We start from the raw sequence: 17,456 nt of genomic DNA, 5'->3' as shown, positions 1-17,456 counted from the left end.
CCAAGAGATCGTCAACTCCATAAGGTCTTGAACCAAATAGGGTTCGGGGATGAAGGTACAAATCCAACCTAAAAGAGATTGAACCTGCCCTAGTAATAGGCCTCTACTTTATTCAGATCGTATTCATGTGCGCTTTCTGACTAACATGCAATCAATAGGTTTAACCCTAAACCTGTTTATCTATGTTGGTTGAATATTAATGCACAAATAAATCTATTATTGGCGATCACTTGAATTATAATCAAATTAACCCTAACAAGATTATTAACTATCTTATTAAGCGTGATTACAAGTACCAATTCCCTTTAAACGTGCATAAAAGGTGTGATCAAGCGATAAAAATAAAAATCAAGCAACATAATAATAATAATAATAATAATAATAATAATAATAATAATAATAATAATAATAATAATAATAATAATAATAATAATAATAATAATAATAATAATAATAATAATAATAATAATAATAATAATAATAATAATAATAATAATAATAATCATAAATCATAACAATTATAACAATGATAATCATAATTAAAACAATTATAAAAATAATCATGAATCATGTTAAAGCATAATAATAGCAAGATCCTAGGCATGATACTAACTAGATTAATAACAAACCCTAGCATGTCACTAAACAATAAAAATCAAATCTTTAACCCTAACATGATACTAACAATCATAAATATTAGGAAGAACATAAAAGGCATCATAACAATCATACTTAATATTAAAGTTACCCTAAACATGATACCAGGAATATCATAATAACAACCTAAACATGAATTCTATATCATAACATCAATAAAAACCATTAAAGTACTTACTTGGATGCCTCGTACCTCTTTCTAATAACAAAATACACGCGTTAGTAACTTCAAGAAAAATAATAAACAATTAAATCAAATACTTTAAATAGAGATTTGGGACCAAACCCTCAGAAATTAAACATTTCACGTCTAGGGCGAAGGCAACTTCGAATATGGCTAGGTGTATCTAAGTCTTGCGAATGCGGAATTTTGTATTTGTGAAAAAGCTAGTTTAGAAAAGAGAGAGAGAAAAATAATCAAGAAAATCTTGATGAGAGTTGGTGAGAAGAAAGAATTAGAAAGAATGAGAATTGATGAATGAAAACGGAGTTTTTAGAAGACTATTTATAGAGAAAATCAGCCAAAAGGATAAAATATCAAAACAGAGTTCTGACGCAAATAAAACCTAATTAGCGCCAACACTGGCTATTGGCGCCAGACGCCAACATTAGCGCTAGGCGCCAATGCTAGCGCCAGGCGCTACAGCTGGCGTTTGACGCTGATTCAGAAATTCACGCATTTTCTTAAAATCAGATAAAAATTACCGTACAGGAGGATAAAATCGTATTTCCCTCAGAAAATGTTCTTTGATTCTAATTAAAACTCTAAAAAGTCAACGAAAGTCAATTTATCAATGCTAATTGAATTAGGAATGAAAAGAACCTTCTAGAAGAATCTAGAAAACTAAAACCATTCCTAATTGAATTAGGAATGATAAATCCGTATTAGGCCCTCCCCTAGATCATTGGGCCGCATATAAGGCTCAAACCGGGCCCAGTTCAGTAATTTGGCCATAACTTCCTCAATATTCATCGGAATTGGGCTTATAATATATCGTTGGAAAACTCTTGTCAATCCCCATCCAACTACACTACTATTGGACCCATATCATGGACCAACCAAACTGAATTGGTTATTTTCTTAAAATAAGTTTTCAAAAACAGAGAGAAGAGAAAAAAAATTAAAACTATCCGCAACACTAAACTTTCCACACTTTCACTTATTCGATTATGATTCGACGCGAAAGGTACTCATCACTGGGTTTGGTTTTGGGGAGACACAAATGGGTGTCTACAATGGAGTTAATAGTTTATTGAAAAGTAATGAATGTAAGAGAAATGATATAATAAAAAAGGTAGTGGTGGGTTTGGATGGGTACCATGAAATAGATATAATATTTATTTTTTAGACACAGTGAGATATAATCTTTTAATGTAGTTTTTTGCCAAAAAAGGAAGTATAACACTTAAAAAAACACGGCCGGAAATAGAAAGTGTAACACTTAAAAATACGGAGGGAGTACGACAAAATTATGAGGAATATTATTCAACGATACAATGAGAGCTGATACACATACAATACCATTAGAAATTTGAAACATTATCAAGAGTAGAGAAAATTAGGAGACAAATATAAAATTGAATTTAATGGTACATAAACCTATTATTCTAACCATTAAAAATAAGACAAATTAAAGTTGTATGTAAAGACCACATACAACAATTATATATATAGCCTTTAGCATGATACAATTTGCACTATCGTCGTGTGAGTCCTACACCCAGTCTTAGTTATTATTATTATTATTATTATTATTTTGTTAATTTTGGAAAACAAGCTACGATATATGAAGTGAAAGTAGTACGAGCTACAGCAAGAAGTCTTGTATGAGGGACAACATTAATTATATTATATTTTATACATTCATCCATAGAGTGCAGAAGTCTTAAGTTTTTGTTCTAGGACAATTTTACTACAGACCATGGTATGGGAAAGCAAAATGATGGTCTTATATAGACATTCGTTCCTTGATCTTGCATCCTTGTCTGAGATATCACCAGCATCCGTTTTTCTAAAAAAAAAAAAAAAAAAGATATCACCAGCTGCATTTCTAGATCTTCAAGTCCCTGCAATTTTTTTTAGTAAGAAGGTTAGTCTGCTGTTTGCACCGCAATCTAAGTTTTGTAAGAGTTGAATTGTCTATACGCAGTAAGCCAACAATGAGCTATTATACAGTTTGTCCAATTGTGATCTTCTGCTTGAGCTAATGCTTTAAGTGTATTGCCTTAGTCTTTACCTGATTCATTGATGAAGACACCAGCTAATTAATGCGACCATGTCACATGTGTAATGAGACTAATGACTGAACCCCCTGAAATTAGATTGCTTTTTTTTTTTTTTACCATCTCTCAGATTTATACGCTTTGTTTGGATAGCAAAGAAGGAAGGAAACGAAGGGGAGGGAAAATGGAGGAAGGGAAGGGAAAAGAAAGGGAGGGGGAGGTGAGCTCCATTTTCCCTCCAAATCTCTCCAATTTTGAAGAGATTATGGTTATTATAGAGTGAGGGAAAATGGATCCATCTCTCTCCTCCCCCTTCCTTCCCCCAATCTTTTACCCAAATAAGAGATTTTGTCCCCCTCCATTTCTCTTTTCTTCTTTTCCTTCTATTTCTTTCTATCCAAACAAAGTGTTAGTCTCCATGACTAGTAGAATATAAGTTTAATAACTACATGGCTTCATCATGTATTGTTTATCCCTAAACATCTAGACAGTAATGCGTAGATAAAAACAGATTTTGGTCATCATCTAAGTTACCGTAAGCACAAAGATTGGCTACTTGAGTCAGTAGAAGATCATATAACAGATACTGACTTTTCACAATCTGGACAAAAAGAAAATGTTAATTGAGATGAACACTACAAGAGGGGGGGGGGGTGAATTGTAGATGAGTTCCTAATTACTAATTTTGCAAATATAAAACATAACAAGATAGGAACTTGCAACGCACACAGGATTTTACGAGGAAACCTTCTAGTGCCCAACTAGAAGTAAATCCTCGACCCTACCTTAGAGATTTCAACACAAATACTTTCACTATAATAGGGCAAACACCAAGTTACAACCTATTATAATTAAGCCTCTACTCACAAGTTCCTGAATGAACTTGCTACAGAACAATGCACTGTTCTACCCAGTCTGAGTCCCACACTCAAACTCTCTCGTACTCCCTAAGTACAAATCTTCCCCTTCTCACCAGAAGCTCTTTCTGTAAGAAATGATAAAAATACTCTCTCACCCAAATAATCCCAACCAATTACAAGTACAAACACCTAGTATATGATAGACAAGCTATGCATGAAACCCGAAACTAATATGACAAGATGATAAGCTTGGCAAACTTACACGATTATAGCTCTGTAAATTCTACACACATAAAACTCACAAAAACCTAAACTCCTATTATTCTCTACTATTTATACAAGTATTACTTGTATAGAAAGTAGGTTTTCATAAAGATAAATAAGTAAAACTTAACTTATCTTAAAACATGGTTTTTAAGTAAATCTTTTGAAGAAAATCTTTTCAGAAAGTAAGATAGAAATATTGAGTTAAAAAGCATAATATCTTTTTAACAAACTGATTTTAAGAGATAAATATTTAAAGAAAATCTTTTTCGATTTCTATCTTTTATCTTTTCCGATTTTAATTTATTTGCCAAGCTAATTGTCACGCTTCTAATAAATTTCATGCATATCCTACTTAACATATTTAACAATGAATCTAGAAGATAAAATCTAAACTAAAACATTGCTGCGCTGCGCTCTTGTTCTGGTAAGTTTACTTGGGCTCCACGCTTACTAAGTTCCTCCAAAGATCTTAGTCAGCAATCATCAAGTTCCTGTGAAGGAACGTTCCTATGAGGGAACTCAGTTCCTGTTAAGGAACTTCTTCTTCTATTTTGAATAACTTTCTTGATAAAGATCTCCTTCAAGTCTTCTCAGCTTCAGTTACTTCTTCCATCTCCAAGATCAATTTCACCTAAGCTAAACAAACACTTGAAAAGACTTTATGAGATGAGTTTGCTGTAACTTAAGTTCCTCATCATCAAAACCTTTAAACATCAACAATTTCCCCCTTTTTGATGATGACAAACTTAAGCAAACTCTTGAGAAAGTTAAAACAAAATAAAAGGTCGTATTTTTGTATTTTTAAATTATTAACAGAAAATAAACACACAACTGAATAAAACAAAAACCAAAAGCAAAAACAAATAAACAAAAATAAGTAAACTAAACTATTAGCATCATATTAGGAGAAAATTATGATACTTTCTCAACTGGAACTCAGAACAACTTCTGCCTCCATGTTTGCTTCTTCTTTTCCCCCTTTTGGCATTATAAAAAAGTCCTGCTTTTTCAAGTTTATTAAACAACTACCAACAGCCCCACAAGAAATTCATCGAGTGTGGGAAACTAAAGGCAGCGCTGCTAAACAACCTCAAGTAAGATCTACTTTTCAGCATAAGTGTTCAAAATATACATAAACACACAAGTATAAGAAAAGTTCCAACTTTTCATTCCAAAAACTAAAATATTTAACATCCAGTTGAACAATTAAAAAATTTACAATCAAAATTAATTTTTCAAATACTAAAAACAGAAATTAAATTTGTTCATAACTAAAAACAGTGAGATTAGGCTAGGCTGAATTTGAGATAGGGTAGGCTAGGTTTCAAGGAACTCCAGAATCTTTTTGAAGTCCTCCTTTGTCTGATGTGCAGAGGCCTCCAACTTTTCTTCAATACCCTTGAGTTTCACCAGGAACTCCTCCTTCTGTTCCTGTAGAGCCTTGTGAAGTTCTTTCTCTTGAAACTCCTTCTGTTCTTGAAGGTCCTTGGTCTGTTTGAGCATCAATCTCTTGAGTTCCTTTAACTCCTTCCCCTGCTCCTGTACCAACTTTTCCAGAGTCAGCACATGAAGCTTTCCAGCAGAGTCCTTCATTTGACTCTCTACCCTCTCCATTCTGTCAGCCAGCTCAGCAACTTGCCCATCAAGGATATTCTCCTCAACATCCAACTCCAGTGGTTGTTCCATACTAGTTTGAGGAACACCACTGGCAAAAATCCACCTGCTCTTCCTCACAGGCTGCTCTGACATAGCCTTTTCTTTCCTCTTCCCTGTCACTTTCTCTTTCTTTTTCTCTCCTTTCTCTAATTTTTGTATTTTTCCTTGTACCACTTCCAGACTTAACCCAGCAAGGGTTTCCTCATTGATCACATTTTCTGGCTTTTCATCCAAAGCCCCATATCTACCTTTCAAAACTACTCCTGCATTTTCAAATACAGTAGACAAAATGGCTCCATACCCCACTTTTGTCCTACTGGGAATGCAATGTGCTAAATGCTGATACATCAAGGAAGGAAAATTGACCTTAATCTTCTTTGAGATGCAGAAGATTACTGCCATATCCATTAGACATGCCTCCCCCTTCTTAGCAGTCCTAGGCAAAATGGTCTTTTTCACAAGATTAAACAGCAGCTTGTTTAGAGGGCTAAGATCATTGTGACTCATGACCTTCTTTCCCCTCTGACCACCTAATTCCTCAACTATATCACCAGCCAAGAAATTACCTACATTGATACTACCCTTTCCCTTTAGGTAAGTATCATAACCCTCAGTGGGTGCTTTTAGAATTTTACTTAGGGTTTCGAGGTTCAATTCAATTTTCACACCATTAACAATACTCGATATTATTCCTAATTTTGCCTGAAAATTTTGGCAAAATTCATTCATAGCAGCAGGATACAAGTAATTTGCTGAAACCCTAGTCAATAGAAATTCCCAACCTTGGAATTTAATTAAATCAAGAAACTCTAAAAATCTTGCTTTCCTACACCACACTGCATCAATACGATGTCCTACTACGTACCTTCCTGCCAGTGATTCAAGTTCCGCTTGATCAGTTACTTCCTCTCCTTCATCTTCCTTTTCAGATTCTTCCTTTTCTGAATTGTCCTCCTCTTCTTTTTCTTCCTCTTCTCCCTCACTCATTTCTTCTTCTTCTTTGTTCTCCTCTTTTGTTTCTTCTGAATTTTTCTCTTGAGCGAAATCATCAATTTCCTCGATTTGCTCTTCAAGCGATTTTTCACTTTGTTTCTTCTCTCTCCACTCTTTTAGCCGTTGAAGAATGTTTGAAACAGAGGAATCCCCTTGATTGCTCTTACTGTCTACTTCCTTTGGTTTTGGGGGAGATTTTCTAGGGTTTTCAGAAGGTTTGTTTGAGGTAGAGGACGCTTTGTAGTTTACCATGGTTAAGAGAGATGTTTCTTCTTGAATTGTGTTTTCAGAGCTTTGAGATTCTTCTGAGGAGACAAATTCAACAATGATCACCATTGAAGCTTTAGGAAGGGTTTTAAAGAGGTTTTAAAGATTTTACTGAAAGGGAGTAAGTTGATGTGACAGTGAGGTGAAAGAAGTGGGTGAAATTTTGCTTTTATAATAAATGAAGCGGTGTGAGGGAATTTAGGAAGTTTTCACTGTTCAGTCATTAATTGAACAAATTCAATTAATTTTTCAAATTTTAAAATACTAGATGAATCTTTCAAAAACTTTAAATTTCCAAATTCAATTAATCTTGAATGAAGTTTCTATAAAACACAATTGGATCACGCTTTCTACATATGTGCAATGTACAAATTTAATAACTTATACCGTTGAGCAATTTAATGAACTTACCTTTGGTAGTTAACAACGGTGACACTTTAGCTATGTTTATCACACCAAGTTTGTGGTAGAAGTTCTTTTTGCTCTATTTACAATATTTCTGACTTTGTCATATCTTGGAACTTCAGAGGCTAGTACTTCAGCTTGATCATCCCAAGTTCCAGTCTCAATTTCTCAAATCTTTCTCTGTTCAAGGGCTTGGTTAGAATATCTGCAATTTGATTTTCAGTTTGACAAAATTCTAACTTAATATTCCCTTGCTCCACATTATCTTTTAGAAAGTGATGCCTAATGTGGATATGTTTTACCTTTGAGTGTTGAACTGGATCTTTAGAGATACATATAGCACTTGTATTATCACAGTAAATAGGTACACATTTAAAAATAATACCAAAATCTCTGACCTGTTGTTTTATCCATAGAACTTGTGAGCAACATGCTGCTGCAGCCACATATTCAGCTTCTGCCGTAGATAAAGCAACTGTGTTTTGCTTCTTGGAACCCCAAGAAACTAAACAAGGTCCTAAAAATTGTACCATACCTGAAGTGCTTTTCCTATTTACCAAATCACCTGCATAGTCAACATCAGTAAAACTATTTAAATCAAAAGAATCACTTCTAGGATAGAAGAGACTCAAATCATCAGTTCCTTTCAAGTATCTAAGGATTCTTTTTACTGCTGTCAAGTGAGACTCCTTTGGATTTGCTTGGAATCTGGCACACAGACCTACACTAAAAGATATGTCAGGTCTACTAGCTGTTAAATAAAGTAGTGAGTCTATCATACCTCGATACATAGATTGATCAATGCAAGTTCCAGATGGATCTTCATCCAATCTAGTAGCAATTCCCATAGGAGTATTGTTGGTTTTGGCATTTTCCAACTTGTATTTCTTGATCAGTTCCTTAATATATTTTTGTTGATGAATCATAATTCCCTCTTCAGTTTGCTTAATTTGCAAACCAAGAAAGAAATTTAATTCTCCAGCCATGCTCATTTCAAATTCTCCACTCATAAGGTCAGCAAAATACTTGCATAAAGATTCGTTAGTTGCACCAAATAAAATATCATCAACATAAATTTGTACAACTAAGATATCAGTTCCATTTGACTTTAAAAACAATGTTTTGTCGATTTTACCACGTTTAAAACCATTAGCCAAAAGGAACTTAGATAATCTTTCATACCATGCTCTAGGAGCTTGCTTTAACCCATAAAGAGCCTTGTCAAGCTTATAGACATGGTTTGGGAACTCTGGATTTTCAAATCCAGGAGGCTGTTCCACATAGACTTCCTCATTTAAGTATCCATTTAAGAATGCACATTTGACATCCATCTGGTACAACCTAAAACCCATATAAGCAGCAAAAGCAATAAGTAAACGAATAGCCTCTAACCTGGCTACAGGTGCAAATGTTTCTTCATAGTCTATTCCTTCTTGCTGATTGAAACCTTGTACAACTAGTCTTGCTTTGTTCCTGACAATAATACCATGTTCATCTAGTTTATTTCTGAATACCCATTTTAGTCCAATGGACTTCTTGTCTTTAGGTCTAGGTTCCAGATGCCAAACTTTATTTCTTTCAAATCCATTTAGTTCAGCTTGCATAGCATTAATCCAGTCAGCGTCAGTCAAAGCCTCAACATAATTTTTAGGTTCCATGGAAGAAAGGAAAGCATTGAATGCACAGAAGTTCCTAAGCTGAGATCTGGTTTGAGTTCCTTTTGTTATGTCACTCATGATTGCATCAACTGGATGAGATTTCTGATGTTTCCAAGGCCTTGGGGTGAAATCTTTTATTGGATACAATCTCTCTTCATTATTGTTGACTAGTTCTTCAGTAGGAACTTGATTCTGGATCTCAGGTTGAACTTCTTCAGGAGTTCCCACATTTTGGCCTTCATTATGATTTTCAATCTGTTCTTGAAGTGGAGTTCCTGGTGCATTTTCCAACTCTGGTTCAGCATTTGCTTTAGGATTCGTTACTTCTGCACTTTTAACTTGCTGCTTCTGCAGTGATGCTAGTTCCTCATCTGGATTCTGCTTACGCACAAGTCCAATCTCGAAATCATCATCACAATCCTGTACATCAACCAAATTCTCAGTCTCATCAAATATAATATGTACAGACTCCTCAACACACATTGTTCTTTTATTATAAACTCGGTAAGCTTTACTATTTGAGGCATATCCTAGGAATACTGCCTCATCACTACGTTCATCAAACTTTCCCAAGTTCCTTTTACCATTATTGTGAACAAAACATTTGCAACCAAAAGATCTAAAGTAAGAAATATTAGGTTTTCTCCCTTTCATAAGTTCATAAGGAGTTTTGTTAGTGATGGCCCTAACAGATATTCTGTTGAGTATATAACATGCTGTGTTCACTGCCTCAGCCCAGAAGTTCCTAGGCAGCCTGCTTGATATCAGCATTGTCCTTGCCATGTCTTCAAGACTCCTATTTTTGCGTTCCACTACTCCATTTTGTTGTGGAGTTCTTGGGGCAGAGAAATTGTGATCCATACCATACTCAGCACAAAATTCATCAAATTTAGAATTCTCAAATTCTGTTCCATGGTCTGATCTAAGATGTATCAACTGATTACATGTTCTTCTCTGTTCTTTCTTAACAAAAGCAACAAACTCATCAAACGTTTCATCCTTACTTACAAGAAAGAAAACCCAAGTGAACCTTGAAAAATCATCAACAATAACCATTACATATTTCTTACCACTTCTACTTTGGATTCTCATTGGACCACAGAGATCCATATGAATGAGTTCCAAAGGTCTTTTGGTACTTACCATCTTTTTGGACTTGAAAGAAATTCGGGTCTGTTTACCTTTAGCACAAGCTTCACACACTTTGTCATACAGGAACTTAATGCAAGGAAGTCCTTCCACTAAGTTCTTAGATCTTAGTTTATCAAGTAAAGAAAAGCTTGCATGGCCAAATCTTTTGTGCCATAAAAGAGGATCATCCTCAATAACACTAAGACATGTTAAACTGCTGTTAAAAACCTCGTTAAGATCCACAACATATGTGTTCCCTTTTCGAGTTCCTTCTAAAATAATGTTCCTAGTGTCATTGTGGATGATTCTACACTTATTTGAAGTAAAGCTGACAGAGTTACCTTTGTCACAAAACTGTGAAATACTTAACAAATTGTGTTTGAGGCCCTCGACTAAAAATACATTATCAATGGCATGGGAACGTGACCTTCCTATCTTGCCAATAGCAATTATATCACCTTTCATATTGTCATCAAAGGTCACAGTTCCACCATAGTAGGCATCCAGTGAGAGAAATCTAGTTTTATCTCCAGTCATGTGCTTAGAACAACCACTGTCGAGGTACCAAGTGTTGTTCCCCCTCACTGGAACCTGCAAGAAGAATTAAGCGTTAGAGTCAGGAAGCCAGGTTTCCTTGGGTTCCTGTGTAACATGAGTTGATTCATTTTTCTTTACCCAGATTTGTTCTACATGTTTGATATTCTTCTGAGTGCTTTGTTCTTTCTTAGGACACTTAGCTTGCTTATGCCCTGTATTGCCACAGAAATAACAAACAATGCTACTAGGCAAGTTGACATACTTCTTTTCTTTCTGGAACTTCTTTTTAAAACCTAAACCTTCAGTATTCTTGGTTTGAGCCTTAGTGATCCACTCGGGAACTCTATACTCTATTGGTTGCTTACCTTTCCTAGCCCTCTCAAGTTCCCCCTCAAGACGTGCCTTATCCGTTTTTAATTCTTCCAAATCATGTTTTAATTTTTCAAAATTCGGATAATCAGTAGGTGGAGGAACTTCAGAGTTTGGAGTATCAACACTAAGTTTTAACAAAGACAATTCCACATTCAAGAGTATGTTATCTTGTTTTAAGTTCTCTATGGTCTCTTTTAAAATTTTATTATCATCAAACAGACTGAAGAACCTATATTGAATATCAAACTTCATGTTATCAACCCATTCACTGTTCTCTTTGTAAGTTACTAAAGTTTTATCACTTTGCTGTTTGGATCTATGTAATTCCAATAAATCTTCTTGTATTTCCAAAACAGTATTTATTAGATTCTCTTTAGACAGATGCTTTAATTGATTGTAAGAGAACCATACCTCAGCCTCAAGCTCCTTTAGTTTGGCAGCTTCATCAGTTTTTTCCATTAGACGTAAATGAGCGGTTTTTTCTGATGGTTGGTCCTCCTCTTCTTCTTCTGAATCTGTATCTCCCCAAGCAGCCAGCATGGCTTTCTTAACATTGTCCTTGGTGAAGTAAGGCTTATAGACTCTTGACTCTTTGGATTGCTCCTTGCCTTTAGTCTTTCCTTTATCTCCATCCTGAACAGGACAATCTTTGATAAAGTGATCCTTTGATCCGCACTTGAAACATGTTGTGTTTCTGGAACTTGTATACTTCTTGTTCCTGTCAAACTTCCTATTGTTCATCATCTTTTTAAATTTCCTCACTAGCATAGCCATCTCTTCCTCATCAACTTCTGATTCTTCTGAGTCTTGAGCCTTGAGTGCCAAACTTTTATTTCTGGAACTTTCAGTATTGGAACTCAGATGAAGTTCATGAGTCATCAATGATCCAGCTAGTTGTTCCATGTTGAACTTGGTGAAGTCCTTAGCTTCCTGCATAGCAGTGACCTTGGATCTCCAGCGTTCATCTTGTGGTAGGCTTCTTAAGATCTTCCTTGCCTGTTCATCAATAGGAATATGCCTGCCAAGGGAGTTCAGTTCATTAATAATATCATTGAATCTAGTAAACATCTCTTCTATGGTTTCTTTAGATTGCATTTCAAACCTTTCATATCTAGACATCAATAAATCTATTTTAGAGCGTTTTACCTCGTTAGTACCTTCATGAGTTACCTGTAGCAAATCCCAAATCTGTTTGGCAGACTTGCATCCCATGATACGATTATGTTCATGGGGTCCAAGTCCACAATGCAGATACTTTATAGCTAAAGCGTTCATTTCAAGTTTTTGATAATCTTCTTTATCATAATCAGAAATGGGTTTAGGAACTACCTCATGTTTGTCATTGGTTTGAGTTATTTCAAAATCACCAGTTTCAATTACACGCCAAACCTGGTAATTTTCAGCCTTGATGAATATCTCCATCCTGTTCTTCCAGTAGGCATAAAACTTACCATTGAACATAGGTGGACGTTGGGTAGAGTACCTTTCTTCAAGTTTCTCCTTGTAATTCATCTCTTCAGGAACTTACTCAGCAAAATTATCTGCTTGCACGTGAGAACCGTGCTCTGATACCAATTGTAAATTGAGATGAACACTACAAGAGGGGGGGTGAATTGTAGATGAGTTCCTAATTACTAATTTTGCAAATATAAAACATAACAAGAGAGGAACTTGCAACGCACACAAGATTTTACGAGGAAACCTTCTAGTGCCCAACTAGAAGTAAAACCTCGACCCTACCTTAGGGATTTCAAACACAAATACTTTCACTATAATAGGGCAAACACCAAGTTACAACCTATTATAATTAAGCCTCTACTCACAAGTTCCTGAATGAACTTGCTACAGAACAATGCACTGTTCTACCCAGTCTGAGTCCCACACTCAAACTCTCTCGTACTCCCTAAGTACAAATCTTCCCCTTCTCACCAGAAGCTCTCTCTGTATGCAATGATAAAAATACTCTCTCACCCAAATAATCCCAACCAATTACAAGTACAAACACCTAGTATATGATAGGCAAGCTATGCATGAAACCCGAAACTAATATGACAAGATGATAAGCTTGGCAAACTTACACGATTATAGCTATGTAAATTCTTCACACATAAAACTCACAAAAGCCTAAACTCCTATTATTCTCTACTACTTATACAAGTATTACTTGTATAGAAAGTAGGTTTTCATAAAGATAAATAAGTAAAACTTAACTTATCTTAAAACACGGTTTTTAAGTAAATCTTTTGAAGAAAATCTTTTCAGAAAGTAAGATAGAAATATTGAGTTAAAAAACATAATATCTTTTTAACAAACTGATTTTAAGAGATAAATATTTAAAGAAAATCTTTTTCGATTTCTATCTTTTATCTTTTCCGATTTTTAATTTATTTGCCAAGCTAATTGTCACGCTTCTAATAAATTTCATGCATATCCTACTTAACATATTTAACAATGAATCTAGAAGATAAAATCTTAACTAAAACATTGCTGCGCTGCGCTCTTGTTATGGTAAGTTTACTTGGGCTCCACGCTTATTAAGTTCCTCCAAAGATCTTAGTGAAGGAACGTTTCTGTGAGGGAACTCAGTTCCTGTTAAGGAACTTCTTCTTCTATTTTGAATAACTTTCTTGATAAAGATTTCCTTCAAGTCTTCTCAGCTTCAGTTACTTCTTCCATCTCCAAGATCAATTTCATCTAAGCTAAACAAACACTTGAAAAGCCTTTATGAGATGAGTTTGCTGTAACTTAAGTTCCTCATCATCAAAACCTTTAAACATCAACAGAAAATTCATAGGCTTCTACATTAACATCTAAATTACAAGCAGCATCCCTCCAAATCCAAGTTACGACACTAGTAAAAAACTAAAAATATTCGCAAATTATACACAGAAGCAAGCAATTTTTCACTTTAATTATCCTTCTCTTTATATTTTTTTTTTTTACCATTATGTATTGACTTTTAATGAGCTGCATACATTATTAAGGGCGATGATACTCACACATGCCAATTAATCTTTTTGAACAACATTCTAAAACTTCATACTCTTTTGCATCCATTAACTGACTAGTATAGACTATAGAGCATGCCATAACCATGTCATGTTTAACAATTTAGATTGAAAATTGCAAATCGTTTCAAAATCTAATACTTCCTTATATTCTGGCTTGGCTTCACAGAATTCGTTAAATGGTTATTTATTTTTTGAGATAGAAGTTTCAACAAGCCCCTTTGAGTCCAACTAATACTAGTTAGTTACTAAAGCTTAATCATCAACATTCATTGTAGCTCAAACTATGTAGAGAGTACATGTAGAGCATATGTTCTAGGAAAAATTAGAAAAAATAATCCCAACTTTCATCAATTTTGCTAGAATAATCCCAACTTTGGATTATTCTGGAATAATCCAAACTTTATGGGTTATTCTTTTTCTTCAATCCCTAACCGGTCAACCAAAGTCAATGACCCATTATATCAGGTCACTTGACACGTGTCAAGTCCTGATTGGTTTAAAAATTAAAAAAAAAAAACAAAAATTAAAAACAAAAAAATTAAAAAAAAAAAAGAAAAACCCAGCCAGCAGCCTCCCCTCCCCCACCGCTCCACCCTAACCTCCACCACTACAGAAATCCCGCCACCTCACCATCACCGGACAATCGCCGTTCTTTCCTCAGTCACCGTGTTCTTCCCTCGCCATTTTCCCCCTTTCCCGAAATCCCCTTCAACGAGTTCAACCCCCCCACGCAACCACTTAAGCAACTCCTTTCCCATTCCCGAAAAACCCCAATTACTCCTCCCCTACCTCAAAAACCTAGCGGCTAGGGTGTTTGACGGTGGTGAATGGGTTTTTGGTGGTTTTCGGGAGTGGGCAAGGTGGTTTAGAGGGATATTTCGAGAGTAGAGCTGCTGGTTTTCGGGAGTGGGGCTAGTGGTTTTTGGGGATTGGCTGGTGGCGTGGGAGTTTTGGGGAGGCGATGGTGGTTTGTCAGCGATAGGGTGGCCGGCGTTAGTCAAGGTTTGGGTTTGGTTGGTGTGAGAAGGGGAGGGGGGAGTTTTTGCGGGATGGGGGAAGGAAGGGGGGAGGGTTTCGTGGGTGGGGGAAGGGAGGGGGAGGTGTTTCGGCGGTTGGGGAGTGGTGGTCGGGGGTGGGGGCGGTTTTCCGACTACATGGGGGGTGTTTTCGGGTGGGGGCTGGTGAAAGGGGTGGGGGAGGGCTGGTGAAAGGGGTGGGGGAGGGCTGGTGGAGGGGTGGTTTGGGTGGGGGTTGGTGGTTAAGGGGGAAGTGGGTGGGTTTATGTTTTGTTTTTTTTTTTTTAATTTTTCAAATTTTTTTTTTTAATTTTGGACTAATCACATGCTGACACGTGGCTTTTAAAAAACATAAAAAAAAAATTAACCTTCTCACAGGTAACCGGTCATAAGGACTGAAGAAAAAGAAGACCCCCCCAAAGTTCGGATTATTCCAGAATAATCCAAAGTTGGGATTATTGTACCAAAATTGATAAAAGTTGGGATTATTTTTTCTAATTTTTCCTATGTTGTATAGCAAACTCTGTCTACTGACTACTATTTTTCATCCTTTCTGATCTAATTTGAAGCAAACTTTTAACACATCCTGTGGCAGTGTGGCTTTAAGACCCTCAATTGTTACGACAAGTTATAAGGCTTGAGTGACAACAAACACAAATCATCGCATTTTATGTTTGTACCATCTAAAATTGACATGCATAAAACGAAAAAATTAGAATGAAAATATATCATAACCATATACAAAATATAGAGATGCAAAAGAACCCAAACTAGAAGAAAAGCAAAATTACAATTTCATAGCAAGCTAACATTTTAACAATTGACACAAATCCAACACATTGAGAAGTGGTTGTAAGCATAAACCAATCGAAATTAATCAAAGCAAATTCAAAATGAAATTTAGTTGTGAGTACCTGCCGAACAAAATGCATCCTTTAATGTTGGAAGAATATAGTCAATGAAGCTGGCTAGGTCATTTTACAAGTAAGCTTTCCTTTCTTGAAAGTATTACTTGATGATGTAATAAACCTTCCCTAAAACACAACCTTAGAAGTCGGCGAGCACCTTGGGAGCTTAAACAAGGACTTACAGAACTTACGTTCCTTCCAGAGTTCTTGTGCTTGAGAATGTTCATCAAACCAAGCACCAAAGTAAAGCTTTCGCAAAACTTTTGCATTGCATAGAATGTACCTCAGCAACATGAGCCCAGCAGCAATCCCACTAAGTGGTAGTCCGATTATCTTTATCATCTCGAGCTTATTAACTAGACAGCTTGGTACAATATCTGGTGAGCGCCACATTGTCTACACCAGTTCGTCAACAAAACCCATCACATCAAAGTTCACCCAAAGATGCTGTAAGTTAGGGAAGCATTGCAGCGAAACCAACAAATCATTCCAACCACTAAAATTAGACCCATACAAAGTCACCTCAAGGCGGACTACATTAAAAAACATGGGTGGATTTAAATTCAAGACAGAATATATTAATACTCCTGAACACTACAATCCCAAGGTTGGTAATACTAGACATTCCTCTGAAAAATTCAGAAAACCAGTTAAAATCCTCTGCGTAATCATTCTCATCTTCTTCCTTATCCTCCCTTCTCAATTCAATACACGCTTTGATTAATTCAGTTGGAATACGGCGAAAGGTATAAGGTAAAACACAACCACTAATAACAAGATGTGTTAATTCAGGTGCATCAATAGAAACCTGAATAAAACCGGGAATTAAAGCTAGCGTCAACGACTTCAAATTGAGGAAATGCAAATTCAGAGGAGAAACTACATTAGGCGGTAGTCTAGACGTCGTCTCAAACACCAGAGTTAAATCTTGTAAGAACGGGACAAATGTATGCAAAGACCAAACCCAATCAGGCACATTTGAAAGGTTAATCAGGGAAAGCTTCTTCAAATTCGGAAGGTAAAACTGAGTACTTTTATAATCAAATTTCAGCGGACCAAACAAATGCAAATCTACCAAAGATTGACAACTAAGAAAGGAATCAGGCGTTCGAAAGTGCCCTTCCTCTACACGTGTGTCAATGAAAATGAACTGTTCGACATTTCGGCGGCAAATATGATGAAAGCAGGACTCTACAGCATCAGCATCAGGGTCATCATCATCATGTAAGAAGGCACCCGAATCGAACTCGATTTTGAAAGAGTGGAGTTTCGGGGATGTTAGTTGTAGTAGGATGTTGCTGAGGAAGTCGGTGAGGTTTGGTGCATCATCAAGGATGAGATCAAGGCGAGTGACGCCGGTCCAAAGGTAGCGCCATCGGTGGGATAAGACGGAGGTGAAAGCGGCGGTGTTGGTTGGGAGAAGAGAGAGTATGTTGATGAGAATTGCGTCGGGAAGTGAACTCAGACGATCATCTTTACGCTGGTGTTTGGCCAT

The 17,456-nt window shown here is 36.1% G+C and overlaps 1 protein-coding gene across 1 annotated transcript; it reads right to left on the bottom strand.

Moving 5' to 3' along the window:
* Positions 1-16,357: 16,357 nt before the first annotated feature.
* On the bottom strand, positions 16,358-17,456 carry LOC145570574 (F-box/LRR-repeat protein 13-like). Its single transcript, XM_081629697.1, has 2 exons — positions 16,580-17,456; positions 16,358-16,494 (listed from the first exon to the last, which is right to left on the bottom strand). The coding sequence occupies exons 1-2, from the start codon at positions 17,454-17,456 to the stop codon at positions 16,358-16,360; spliced, it is 1,014 nt and encodes a 337-aa protein (XP_081485823.1).

Source organism: Chenopodium album, chromosome 2 (genome assembly GCF_948465745.1).
Source record: "Chenopodium album chromosome 2, dcCheAlbu1.1, whole genome shotgun sequence".
Lineage (NCBI taxonomy): Eukaryota > Viridiplantae > Streptophyta > Magnoliopsida > Caryophyllales > Amaranthaceae > Chenopodium > Chenopodium album.
Note: the sequence above shows the minus strand (reverse complement) of the source record. Positions and strands in the feature narration are given on the sequence as shown.